The sequence below is a fragment of the Leptonychotes weddellii genome, chromosome 1 (assembly GCF_054177405.1).
Source record: "Leptonychotes weddellii isolate Sample4059 chromosome 1, ASM5417740v2, whole genome shotgun sequence".
In the NCBI taxonomy this organism is placed as follows: Eukaryota; Metazoa; Chordata; class Mammalia; order Carnivora; family Phocidae; genus Leptonychotes; species Leptonychotes weddellii.
This window is the reverse complement of record NC_138369.1, coordinates 43,404,607-43,418,103: the sequence shown is the minus strand read 5'-3', so window position 1 is coordinate 43,418,103 and position 13,497 is coordinate 43,404,607. Positions and strand designations below refer to the sequence as shown.

The 13,497-nt window shown below is 48.9% G+C and overlaps 1 protein-coding gene across 7 annotated transcripts in view; it reads left to right on the top strand.

Annotated features, from left to right (window-relative positions):
* The window catches only part of SRGAP3 (SLIT-ROBO Rho GTPase activating protein 3), a 331,526-nt gene that overhangs the window by 202,656 nt on the left and 115,373 nt on the right, over nt 1-13,497 (top strand). For all 7 annotated transcript variants that reach the window (XM_081821625.1, XM_081821634.1, XM_081821662.1 and 4 more), the window contains one exon: nt 4,170-4,362. In XM_081821625.1, the coding sequence (XP_081677751.1) occupies nt 4,170-4,362 (193 nt within the window). The remainder of the gene's footprint in view (nt 1-4,169; nt 4,363-13,497) is intronic.

Genomic DNA, 13,497 nt, shown 5'->3' with positions numbered 1-13,497 from the left:
TAGGGAGCTATGGAGAATTTTATCAGGAGAGTGCCATGGAGAGCTGTGCTTCAGGAGTCCAGGTGTCAGAATTAGTTTTGCCCCTTCTTTGGGCCTCATGCCTCTAACTGTAAAACCAGGAGGCTGCACTAGGTAATTGGAGAGGTCATCTTCAGTTCCAAGGTTCTGACAGCAAAGAGCTTTTCCTGACTCTCCAAACCCCTTTTCCTCCCTGCCCCACCGGCTTTTAATTTTTCTGCTGCTCTGTGCTGTACTGTGGCTCGAACCGCCCCCTGGGGGAAATGTCTGCTGAATGGAGTCTGAGCCTTGGGAGCAATTCTGTTTTATTTTATTTTTGTTGCTCCTTTGAAATCTTCAAGGAGAAAACCCAAATCTGTGCCAGCTCCAAGGAGGAGCAACTTGGAAGGGAGTTAGAAATGACGAGATGGGTAATCAAATCCTTTCAGGGTTCCAGAGCACGGGCAAGCTGCAGTCGGAGATCCGGCCAGGACCGTTTCCTGCTAGAAGGATTTGTTTGACTCTGAGCTGGCCAAGTTGCAGGAAGGTTCTATGCACGACCCAGCCTGGAGGCTCCAGCTGGTGGTATGAATTGGGGGAGATTCTCTGCTCCTTCCAAATCTTCTCCTGTCATCATAGTGTGATTTATGAGCTTTTCCTCTAAAATATGAGAACACTGGCTCCTGATTATGCCCTGTAAAGCAGGAAAGCAGTGGCTGCAGCATTTCTGATTAATAATTCTCTTTAGACCACCATCTTGTCACAAAAAGGATACAAGAGGTTGAATACAGATGGATTAAAGTCTTTTAAAAAAAATAATATGTTCTCAGTCTAGTTAGGTATTTGGAGGGTGGTTGCTGCCATCTGAGGGATCTGGGCTTGATTCCTAGATTAATTGCAACACACCAGCTGTTATGAACAGAGGCTGCTTACCTTTGAGCCTCTACCTCCTCATCTCTGGGGGGAGAGTGGGGAACACTAGTAGCACCTGCCTTATGGGGGACAGATGATGTGAGATAAATATGCAAAGAAGTCAGCACTGGGCCTGCAACAAATGATGGACTCCATAAATGCTAGTGATTACTACTAAGATTATTTTGAGTCCCAAATAGTAGATGGTCTGAAAGTAATTTGAAAAATATTTGGAAAGTATTTTTATAACTATGTATTGATATGGTAGGGCTTGCCCTTTGGGGAATGATGGCATCTCGATCCAATTCAACACGTAGGCCATGTCATAGGCATACCTGTGTAGCTTGTTACAGTTCAGGGAACAAAATGTGACCTTGGACAAGTTCCTGATTGTAGTTTACACAGAGCTGTGCTTTCTTCCTCTGTAAAAATGGATAATAATGTCATGTTGTAAATGTGTGTGTGTGTGTGTACAGTGTGGTGTGTGGTGTGTGGTGTATGGTATGTGTGTGGTGTGCTGTGTGTGGGGTGTGGTGTATGGTGTGTGTGTGTGTGTGTTGTGTGGGGTGTGTATGTTTGTGTCGAGCGAGACTCCCATAATCACAAAACTTAATATCCTTGGGTAAAAGCACTTGGTAAAAATAAATAGTAATTTGCTGTACAGATATTGATTTCCTGATGATCTATTATGTGCGGGGAAAATCCACCTTCAGAGCTTAAATTTCATTTGAGGAGCTAAGGTGGATATGACATACGTTCATGAAAGAATTGAAACAATGGCAGGAGGCAGTCAGAGACAAACTGAAGTACCATGGGAGTTCACAGTAGGGCTGGGAGGGTCAAGCAGTCCAGGACTCCCTGGGAGGAACAGTACTTGACGTGGGCTCTAAAGCAGTTTTTAAACTTTTTTGCTTGCCTACCCTCTAAGTGAACTCAGGGGGAAAAAAACTCTCTTGCCTCATACATTTTAACTTGACATCTGAAATGTTTCATTATAAGTAGTCACAGAGGATATCATTTCTACCATATTGTAAATATTGATCTTGTAGAATAAAATTACACTACTCTCTTAAATGTATCAAATTGAAATGAAATAATAGAGCAATTTTTTATTTTGCCTTTTTATTGCATTCTACTCTTATCTAGAGTAGAATGCACAGATCTCCAGTATGCAACTCAATTTTTTTTCAAAGATCCTATTTATTTATTTGTCAGAGAGAGAGAGAGACAGCGGGCACAAGCAGGGGGAGCGGCAGGCAGAGGGAGAAGCGGGCTCCCCACTGAGCAAGGAGCCCAATGTGGGACTCGATCCCAGGACCCTGGGATCATGACCTGAGCTGAAGGAAGCCGCTTAACCGACTGAGCCACGCAGGCACCCCACTCTATCATACTTCTTTTGATCTAAAACATGTATGTAAACTGAAATAGACATTGAAAACTTTTCCTTTGCCCATAGAACTCTAAGTATCTTTCTTTTGGATTGATTTATCATTACAGTGATCACATACACAGTTCATCAAAATAATATGGGTATTTTATACATCTGATAAATAATTACTAAACATAAAAGTAAGATAGTGTGGGAAATGCTTCTCATAATGAGATGGATGGGGATAGTTGATGGCAGTGCTTCTCATACTTTAAGGTACATAGGACCGTCTGGGGATCTTGCTAAAATGCAGATTCTGAATCAGAAATTCTGGGTTGGGGTCTGAGATTCTGCTTTTCTAATCAGCCCACTGGTGATGCTGATGCTGCTGGTCCACAGACCACACTTTGAGTAGCAAGGGTTCAGGATCCCAAAGGAAGATTTGCTAACACCAACATTCTAAATTGTCCATTTTTTTTGGCACCCAGATATTTTGACATTTAAGGGCACTAGGCCATAGTCAGATTCTGGATGAAGAAGTTGGTCTTTCTTCTGCAAAGCAGGAGAAGGACCAATGTGAAGAGGGAAGTGGGGAAGGAGAGCAGTCATGCCATCTAGACTGAGACACATTCTCAGGCAGAGCAGGGAAGAGTGGAAATGGAAACAGGATCTTCAGCTGAATCCCTTGTACTTTTCCTGCCTGTGTACCCCTGGGGAAGGCTTTATGTACCCCAGGGTAGGGCTGCCCCCTGTGAAGTCCACTTCTCTAAAGGATGCTAAGATGGTGTTGGCCATCATTTCCGACAGGATGCCTATTTATGCCAGTGGGATTGGACATGTCAAGGACTGGTTTGAACAATTTCGAGAGTCTACTGGTGGTAAATCCCGACAAGTAAAGTTTGTGGCTGGGCGGCGGATGGCCTTGGATTCCATGCTAAGGAGTTGGGCTTAATACTCAGGCAGAAGGGGGCTGTGGGGTGTTTTGAGCAGGGAGCTGGTGTGAGCAGAGTGCTTTGGGGAGACCCATGTGTTGAGCAGCTTGTGGGATGGTGGGGAAGGAGTTAAAGCAGAGGGCCCGCAGTACACTATGGGCTTGAAGATGAGGTTGGCTGTCATTATTGGGATTTGCCTGTGATTTTTATCTCCACCTCCCCAGTTTTTGAACTTTTGCCCTGGTTGCACAGACCTGGTTTGCTGTCCGTATTTCCTGAAGTGTGGGTGACAGTCCTCTAGGGGTACTTGAGATGTTTATGCCTGGAACTCAAGGTGATTTAACGCAGAACACAGACGTGGCCTTAAGTAACACTGAAACCCATGAGCCCCTGGCATCCCCTTCTCAGCCGCTCTCAGCCCCGAGTGCATCTGGAGAAAGTCTTTAGCGCCCCGCCCCCTCCCATTTTCCTTTTGTTGACAGAGAGCTCAGGGCCTCTGGTAAGCAGTAGTCTCTAGATAGACTTTTACAAACTTTTTGTTTTTGTTGAATTCATTTTCTGTGTCGCAGGATGGCACGTGGTCCTGGTTTTCCCCTCCCTGCAGTGACACAAAGCCATTCGTTTCAAATATGTTCATTTCAGTAGGAAAAGCGAGCCAATTGACTAGATCATATGGAAGAAATAATAATGCTGGCGGCATGTGGATATGACAAAAGCCATGGTGGTGACACGCCATGACTCAAGTTGGGGAAACATTGGGTGAGACCATGTGACAGAAGCCAGCCCGTGCTAGATCTCTGTGCCAATGCCGGAGAGGCTCTGGGGGACCAGGGTGGCGGTGGGGAGGGGGGCTGCAGGAATCGCAGTGCCTGAGCCCAGGGGCCCTGGGTCAGCCGGGTGGGTCCCACCGCGGTGCCCACCACAGCCTAACGCCCGCTGCCCCTTGCCTCTGCCCGCAGAGATCCGCACGCAGCTGGTGGAGCAGTTCAAATGCCTGGAGCAGCAGTCCGAGTCCCGCCTGCAGCTGCTCCAGGACCTCCAGGAGTTCTTCCGCCGGAAAGCTGAGATTGAGCTGGAGTACTCCCGCAGCCTGGAGAAGCTGGCCGAGCGGTTCTCCTCCAAGATCCGCAGTTCCCGCGAGCACCAGTTCAAGTGAGGAGGGGACCGGGGCCGGGGCCGAGGGGAGGCAGCAAAGCAGAAAGGAGGCGAAGACTCACTGGAGGCCGACCGGTGTGCTTTTAAGGCCCTGGGAGTGCAGGTTATGGACCCCTGTGCCCGGCTTCTTCCTCCTCCGAAAGTGAGGATAGAGATAGTTCTCACGCATAAGGATGCTGCAGAGAATGAATGAGAAAAGTACTTGTGGCAGACAGGAAATGCTCAGTAAATTGTCCTTGCTGTTGCTATTATCCTACCAAGACCCAGGCATTGCGTTAGTCTTCATTTGGGCTAAGATGACCTCTCCCCTCCTTTCCAGACCTCTGGACCCTTTTATGGGGGGGGGCAGCCAGTCCACTTCCCAATTCCCTCAGCACAGGGATCTCAGAATCTCTTCTCCATGGAACTGATGCTCAATGCACCTTCCTTACACCCCTGGAGGATCGGTGCTGGGGGCTCTTTCTCTGCCTTGTTTATTTATAATACACAAACTCCCTGGGTCCTGATTTCTCACACTCCATACTCTGGGTTTGTGGGCTCGGATCCCCTCAGGCATTGATGTGGGCTGCCTCTGAGTCTTCCAGCAACAAAACCTCTTTGCCCTGAACCCACTGGGGCCAGCCTCCTAAGTGCAGGTAGGAGGTAGCAACCTCACTGGGACAGCGCTCACCAGGCAGGGTGCCACTCTGCGGCTGTCCCTCCCTCTGCCATGCTCCCAGGACCTTCTCCTCCACCTGTCGTCTCTCCAGCCAGTAGCCCTCAACCACAGGGAATCAGCAACTTGCTCCAACCCTCTGACCCACTCCTCCTTCCTCTGGGTGTGATCCTGTTTTTCTCTCTACATTTAAAAAAATTGTGGTAAAACACACCTAATATAAAATCTACCGTCTTAACCATTTTTAAGTGTATAGTTATGTAGTGTGAAGGATACTCACACTGTTGTGCAACCATCACTATAATACACCCCCACAGTGCTTTTCATCTGGCGAATAGGCAACTCCATTCGCATGAAACACTAACTCCCCATTCCCTCCCCCTCGAATCCCTGGCAACCACCATTTGACTTGCTGTATCTATGAATCTCACTACTGTAGGGACCTCAGAGAAGTGAAATCATACAGTAGTTGCCCTTTTGTGTCTGGCTTATTTCACTTAGTATAATGTCCTCTAGCTTTCTCCAAATGGTAGCCTGTGCCCTTTTTAAGGCTGAGTAATATTCCATTGGGTGTATGCAGCACATCGTGTTTATCTGTTCACCTGTCAGTGGACCCTAGCTTGCTTCCACCTTCCTCCCTATATTTTTTTGCCTTCTGCTCTGGCCGGGGAGCGCTCTTCCTTTAAACTCTTGTAAACAACTCCCCTCGTCTGAGCCACGGCATTTGAATACTCACTTTTGTGGAAATCGCTTTATCAAAGAGCAAAAGTTCATTACCTCTTCGTAAATACCACACTTGGTTTTCTACCCAATCTCATTTATTCAAACTTAGCCTGCAGGAGGAAGCTTCTATTGATAACGTCCTCCCAGGCACTGTCTAGGCCCTTCCACACATATAATCTCATTTTTCTGATAGATTTTTTTTTTTTTGAGAAAAGTTTCTTTTTTTTTTCTTTCCAAATGATGAAAGTAAAATGCTCATTGTATATAATTTAGAAAATACAGAAAAATGGGAGGGAAAAAGTCACTCACGCAGTTCTGCCCCTCAGAAGCAAGCGCTGCTCACATTTTGGTGCCTTCTCCGGCCTATCTTTTTGTCATAACAGCAGCAATGACAGTTTACTGAGGGCAGTAGTTGAGCACTTGGGGCCGGGTGGGGGTTACTGCCCTACCTTAAAGCTGAGGACAGTGAAGCTCCGAGAAAGCAGCTTGTCCAGACATGTCTATGGACCAGTCATTGCAAGGAGACAGATTTGAACTGTCATTCTCATTCTGCCTCGTTGGCCTGAGAGAAGAAGGGGCCGGGTGTAGCCTGAGAACGCTCCCCTAAAACCAGAGATACAGACACCCGCACGGAAACCCTTGTCTCTGGCTGAGCCGTCACTGGAGCCATCCAGGGCTGTGTGGTCAGGTTGTGGCCTCAGCTCCTGCCCGTCTCCTCCCTTCGTATTTTCGGTGTGAACATGAAATGGGGGAGCGTGGGCGGGGGGGTCCCCTGTTCCCTAGCATCGCCTGTAATGAGCTTGGCCAGCCCCTCACGAGTTCATTAACCAGAGGCCACCAGACGGAACAGGAGCTCCAGCTGGTAGTCGGGCCAAGCAGGCTGCGGGAGACGCTATGAAAGTCTAATTGGGGCGTGGGCCCAGGCCAGTGCAGCTGGTATAGGCCCTCTGCACCATGCTAATGTGGCTTTTGGAAGCAGGAGTCTCTAAGGGATGCCTGGACTTGCCCTTTGACCCCAGGGCCAAGCAGTGCTGACCCCTGGCTGCGTCTTTGGAGCTCAGTGAACAGGATCTGTGCTGGGCTCTGGGTCCTTTGTCCTGCTGTCCAGAGAAGGCTTGTCTTGCTGTCTTACAGTTACTTCATTCATTCTCTCTGGCAGGTAGCCTCTCAGGGCCTCGAGGGCAGGGCCCAGATCTGGTTATTTTATTCCCACTGCAGTGGGCCCAGTGCCAGACAGAGATGGGGTATTTGTGGATGAGCAGGAGCAAGGAAGGGAGGAAACGTACTTGGTCTGTAAAACCTACTCTGGCTGAGAGATTTTGTTCAGAGAGGGAATTGAGTTGCCCAACATAGCCCAGCAAGTGAGTGGCCGAGCTGGGATGGCAACTGTCTTAGTTCACTCGGCTGCTGTAACCAAGTACCATAGACCAGGTGGCTTGTCAACCGATTTCTCACTGTGCTAGAAGCTGGAAGTCCACCAGAGCAATCATTTGATAGTTTCTTTCTTTTCTTTTTTTCATGTTTGGTTGTTCCTCTATCTCTCCCGCTAGATGGGAGATCCCACCATGGCAGGAACCACCTGTCTTGTTTCCTACGATAAATCAGGGCCTGGCACTTCGTAGGTACTCAGTAAATACTGGCTAAATAAGCAAATCAACAAATACAGAATATTACGGGCACACAGAGGAAGCACTGGGTCAGACTCAGGCCTTAAACATTGAGGCCTGAAGAGCAAGCAGGTGGCAGAGTTCAAAGGACATGGCCAGAGGGACTGGGTGCCTGCCCCGACTGTACCAACTGTGGGCATGCCCCCTCTCAAGAGAAGGGACAGTATCTGAGAGCAGGGACTGTGTCCTGTTAATCTAGGTGTTTCAGCACACAGCACAGCCCAGGAAAATAAGAGGTCCTCAGTGTGTGTGATATGTGATGGTAGAAAAGAAATAGATGGTGATGGTATCATTCTCCAAATGTTCGACCTGCCCCAGGTAAACCCTCAGAGCCACCACCTGAACCTTTCTCTGAATCATGTGCCACAGGGAGCTCAGCCCCAGTGAGCCTAGCCCTGACAGGGTGCCAGCATGGCTGGGGTCTGGTGAGAGCTCTCTCAGCGTGTAGACCGCTGATTCTCATTGTGTCTTCACGTGGTAGAGAGCAGAGAGAGCAGGCAAGCTCTCTCCTGACTCTTCTAAGGGCACTAATCCCATTCATGAGGGCTCTGCTCAAATCCTAATTACCTGCCAAAGGCCCCGCCACCTGATACCGTCACACTGGGCGTAGGGTTTCAACATACGACTTTTAAGGGGATCCAGATGTCAGTCCATAACAAGAACTCAGGTCTCTTGATTCTAAGTTCAGTGCTCCTCCATTTGCTCTTTATCTGCTCGGGCAATCAAAAAAATATATATAGCTGCCCAAGGAGGTGCGATGATGGAAATAAATACAATGCAGAATGTTCTGGTTATTTATTCTGTGTAACAGCAATACTTAGTACTAAAACGCAGTACCTCATGGTTTAGTGGGTCAGGAATTTGGACAGGCCTCAGTCGCGTGATTTTTCCACTTTATGGTGCTTTGACTGGGATCACCGAGTGATCTCCAGCTGGTGGCTGGTCTGGGCTGGAGTCCAAGATGGCTTCACCCATGTGCCTGGAGCTTTGGTGGGGATGGCTGCAAGGCTGGGCCCAGCTGGGCTGCCTCCTTCCCTGTGTGGTGTCAGGGCCTCTGTACCTAGCATTTCAGCTGGGTGTCTGACACTGTAGCTCAGGACCCCAAGAGAGCCATGGGAAAGCCCCAGTCTGCAAGGCGAGGTCTGAAACTGGCCCAGCACTGCCTCTCAGCCCAAGCTCCACTTCAAGGAGATAGGAAAGAAAACCCTTCTCCCATCAAAGGACTTGCAGCCCTCTTTGATCCTCCACACTGAGCCAGAACAGCAGTCAGGGAAGGTACCTGGAGGCAGTGGCTTTTAAGCAGAGACCTGAGGGATGAGAAAGGGCAGCCCTGGGGGCAACAGGAGGGGAGGAGAGGCCAGTGGGGCTGGAACCGGTGGTAAGGGAGTGTGGGAAGCCACTGAGGCACTGTAAGTAGGGGCGCGCATGACCCCATTTCTGTTTTTGAAAGCTGACCCTGGGTTGGAGGGGGCACGAGTGGAGCAGGTGGGTGGGATTATTGCTGTGCAGGCGGTGGTGATGATTGCCAGGGGCATGGCAGAGCAGACCAGGAGGGGTGGGCAGTGCTGGGCAGTCTTTCAGAGGCAGGACTGAGGAAAAGAGGAATCAAGAATGTCTTCCCTTTCGGACTTGACAGAAGGTCTTGAGAAGAGTGAGGCAGATGCTGCCATCTTGTGCTGAAATCTCCTGTGTTCTTTTCTGTCCCCCTTCTGACAAGCACTGGGAGATGAGCTCAGAGATGGCAGAGCGGGTGGCTCTTGACCTGGGGTCCTGAACACCCAGCACCAGGTTTGGCATATGGTTGGCACGTACTAACTTGAATGAACGAATGAAGATCAAGTGGTAATTGGAATTGCCCTGGGGTGGGGCTGGTGGGAGGCAAAGGAGGGGGACATCTGTCTTCTGGCTGCCTTAGGAGCTTGGTGGAGCCATTTGGGCAAAGGATCACCCACTCCTTGTGTCTGGCGCCCAGCACAGTGTTGCTGAGAGGACAGATGTGGGCTTCACAGTGCTGTCCCTGACCGGGGAACCGGGACCGCAGATGCTAGAGCACCCCTTTAACAAAGTGCGGTCCTGACCAGCAGCATCATGTGGAGACTTGTCAGAAATGCAAAATCTGGCGCCTCGCTGCAGACCTGCTGAATGAGAAACTCCAGGGGTAGGGTCCAGCAATCTGTATTTTAACAAGCCCTCCAGGGGATTCTAAGGGTTATTTATGTGTAAGAGCACCCATTGTGATGATTTTCCAGATGATAAATTATTTACAACTTACTTTTAGGCCACGCTGGCCTTCTAGAACCCTCTATTTTCCCGGACTCAAATCCATAATCCAGTGCTCTTTCCCAGGCAGCCCTAGCCTGAGGTTGGCTTGTCCTCTTCAAGACCTGGAACTGGGGGCCCTTCTTGAGCAGGAGTGTGGTGGGGGGAGGGGCAGCACACCAGGGCCCTTAAAACCTGCCTCTCAGTGTAGGTGAATGTCCTCCGAACAAGTTGCATAGTTCTAGGAAGCCAGAGGTTTGCTGGAACTAACACTTTCTCTTCCTCCAGAGGAGGGTTTTCTAAGACACCAATACACTGAGACTTCTAGATGGGGGTGGGACGAGGTGGAGATGAATGCAGTTAGGAGCAACTACCCACTCTATACCTCCTCTTTGAGATTCCCGACACACATTAGGGTATGGAAGGCTCTGAGAAGTTGTGCAATAAATAAGCTTGGTGACTTCTTTCTGAAAGCTATTTGACCACAGAATTCTTTCTCCCCTGTAATATTGATTAACATTTCACCAAACTAGCACTCCTTGGGACCCAGTTTGAAAAGCCCTGTCCTAGCCCAGTTCCAGATTTCCATCTAGAATATGAGCCCCACATGCAAATCTGTGTGTGAGGTGATGTCCTCTTCTATTCTGATGCCTTTAGTTTGTGTTATCTCTTACCTTCCAGGGGATATACCTGAGAAAAATGCTTCCTCTAGCAGGTTAAGTGTTGGTTGCTGTTATTTGGATAGCTGTGGGGAAAAAAAGCAACAGGGAATGGTTTGCATTAATTTTACCTACTAGACTGTGAGCCTTCTCAAGGTGCATCGAGTCATCTTTTCAGTCCTCTGTGACCAGACAGTGCCTAGAACATGGCAGGTGTTCAAAAAACATTAGAAGAGCGAGTGAGTGAACGGGTGAATGAATGAATGAATTGGATTCTGCCAAGGACTATGATGGAATACAAAGAAAACAAGACATTGTTCCTGCCTTCAAGGGGCTTATGGAATAAGTGAGGGAACCAGCCCCACACATGTGAGTGGTGATTGAGGAGCTAAGCAACAACATAAAAGATGTCCGGAGGTAACTGAGTAGATCCAAATGAGTGGTTTAGACAGATCTCAGGTAATCTCTGAAGGAAGAGCCTTGTGAACAGGACTTCTGAGAGTAGGCTTCTGCTGTGTGGCAAGAATAGCAGAAGGCATTCCAAGTGCATGAAGACGGAATGGGCACAGGTGTCAAGGCAGGAATGCCCATGAACTAGGAAGAGCTGCCCCCCCTTCCCAGATTTCAGTAGCCTCATTGTCCTGTCATTGAAGCTAAATACATGAAAGGGTCCTACGTAATGGCCATTCACTGCTTTCATTTTTGTGCTTCTTATGAGGCTTTTCAAATAAACAAGTTGGGTGATCAGGAACATAAAAGCCTTTGTCAGATCATGTGTAAGCATTTTGGTTTTCGAAAATACAGTCGATGTTGTCAATATCTGAAGGCCCTCACTGGCCACTGAATCACTCACCCACCCATATGATAGATGAGACAGTGAAGCCTCAGAGAGGTAGAGTGACAAGCCCAAGAACACACAGCCGATTAGCAGCAGAGTCAGGATCCGAACTTCTCCAACTCCCAGTATGATGACCTTAGATTCCTTGTGAGGCAAAAAATAGATAAATGAAGAAACCTGTCCCTGGCTAAGAGCTTTGTCCATTGCCTGGAGAAGGTTTCTGCAAGCGGAGAAGTGGATGAGGGAGAGGGCTGGACTGGCCTTGAATGCCAGCTGATGGGGTCAAACTTTATCCTCTGCATCACGGGCCCATTCGCTCCTCGGATGGACCACAAGAAAGATGCCTGAGTGGTCATGTAAACTCTCCTTGGGCTCCTGATCCACTTGGGGAAGCAGTCTATTATGAGTTGAATTGTGTCCTCCCCAAATTCACAGGCTGAAATCCTAACCCCCCAAATCTTAGAAAGCAACCTTATTTGGAAAGAGAGCATCAAGTTAACGTAAGCGTAAGGGTGGGTCCTAATCCAGCATGACTGGTGTCCTTATGGAAAGGGGAGATTTGGACACACACACATGCACAGGGTAAGCATCATGTGAACTCAAACGCAGAGGTTGGATGATATGGCTACAAGCTAAGCAACACCAAAGATTGCCAGCAAACCACCAGAATCTAGAGGAGAGGCATGTGAGGGTCTCCCTCACAGCCCCCAGAAGGAACCAACCTGCTGACACCTTGATCTCAGACTTCTGGCCTCTAGAACTGTGAGACAACACGTCTGCTGTTTACGTCCCCAGCGTGGTCCTTCATTATGGCAGTAGCCAGCCCAGATGCTCGCCCTGTTCATCAAGGCTCCAGCTCGTGCGCCCTCTTCAGCCTTGTCTCCACCCTTGGTTGCCTCCTCTCTGCCTTCTGGCCACACATACCTTCCCTCAGTTTTCCATGGTATGCATGCACACAGAGCCTTCACACTTACCGTAGGGAATGCTCTCCCTTATCCCTGGGTTATGCCAAAACCTGCCCGTCCTTCTGTTTCCAGCTTATCCTTCTGGATACTTTTCATCTTTTCAGCCAACCGTGTGCCCAGGCCTGCCTGGCACCAGAGGAACAGTGGTGAACATAACGGATGGAAGCTTGAGAGGAGTCAAAGACCAGAAACAGAAAGTAAATGAACAAGACAGATCTCAGGAGTGGTAGTGCAGTAATGACAATAAAGTAGGGTTTTGTGCTAGAGATCAGGGAGCCACTGAGGGTCAGGGAAGGCCTCATGCAGGAGAAACATCTCATCTGAAGTCTCAGTGACAGGAAGGACCCACATGGTCAGCTGACGCCCACTTCTACCTTCCTGGGGTGAGGTAACCCCCGTTATAGACCCTTGAAGTACCATGCATTTCTCCTTCAGAGCCCCCACCACTGATGCAATTTTCTATTTATTTATGTGATTACTTGATTATCACCTGAGGCCCCCACTGGGCTGTACACTCCATGAAGCAGGAAGCGTGACTCATTTTGCTTATCATTGCCTGGCACAAGAGACAGCACTCAGTTCATATTTGTGGAATTACTGAATCATGCTCCGAGCAAGGGCGATGAATTCCAAATCCTGCTTGGGGCAGCTTAGGTAGCAAGAAGTTACCCATACCTTTTGGGCCCTGGAACTAATTGAGGGAGCTTTGTTCAGGGGCAGCTTTGCTGGCAGCCTGCTGAGCAAGACCCAAGAACGTGCTGGAGGAGAGCAGGAAGCCAGAGGCAGGCATTTGGCATCTTGGGGATGGTGTCAGCTGCATGAGCTTGCCTCTCTCCCAGAGGAACCATAGTCCCCGGGCAGTGGGTTTGGATTCATCTGTAGTGTGGGGCTTTGCAAGGCCTGGAAATAGGTTCTGTTTGCTAAGCGGAATTTTCCGGCCCTCAGCCGAGAAGCTGGAGAAGGTGGCTTGTTGCTAATTTCATTTCCCTAGCTTCCCCAGCTTGGCAAGGTCTCGCTCCTCTAGCTGCAGGCTCTTGGAGCTTCATACCCAGCTCCCCTAGCCAAAGAAAGAAAGCTGTGACTCACCAGAAATTTTCATTGCTGTTTTCTGGCCAAAAAAAAAAAAAAGAAAAGAAAATAGATACACATATATATGTGAAAGTTCTCACATCAAGCCTTAGCTCAGCAGCTTCTGCCTGCTGCATAGACACTGGGATGCAAGATGGGAAAAGCAGAAAGGCTGCTCAAGATGTGCCTTAAAGGAGAGAGCACCCGCCAGGTTCACTGTGACAGCTTCCAAAAGTGTGGTCACAATAGGCAGAAATCGCTGCTGGTATGGAGAGCTGGGTCTCAGGTCAAAGGAGTC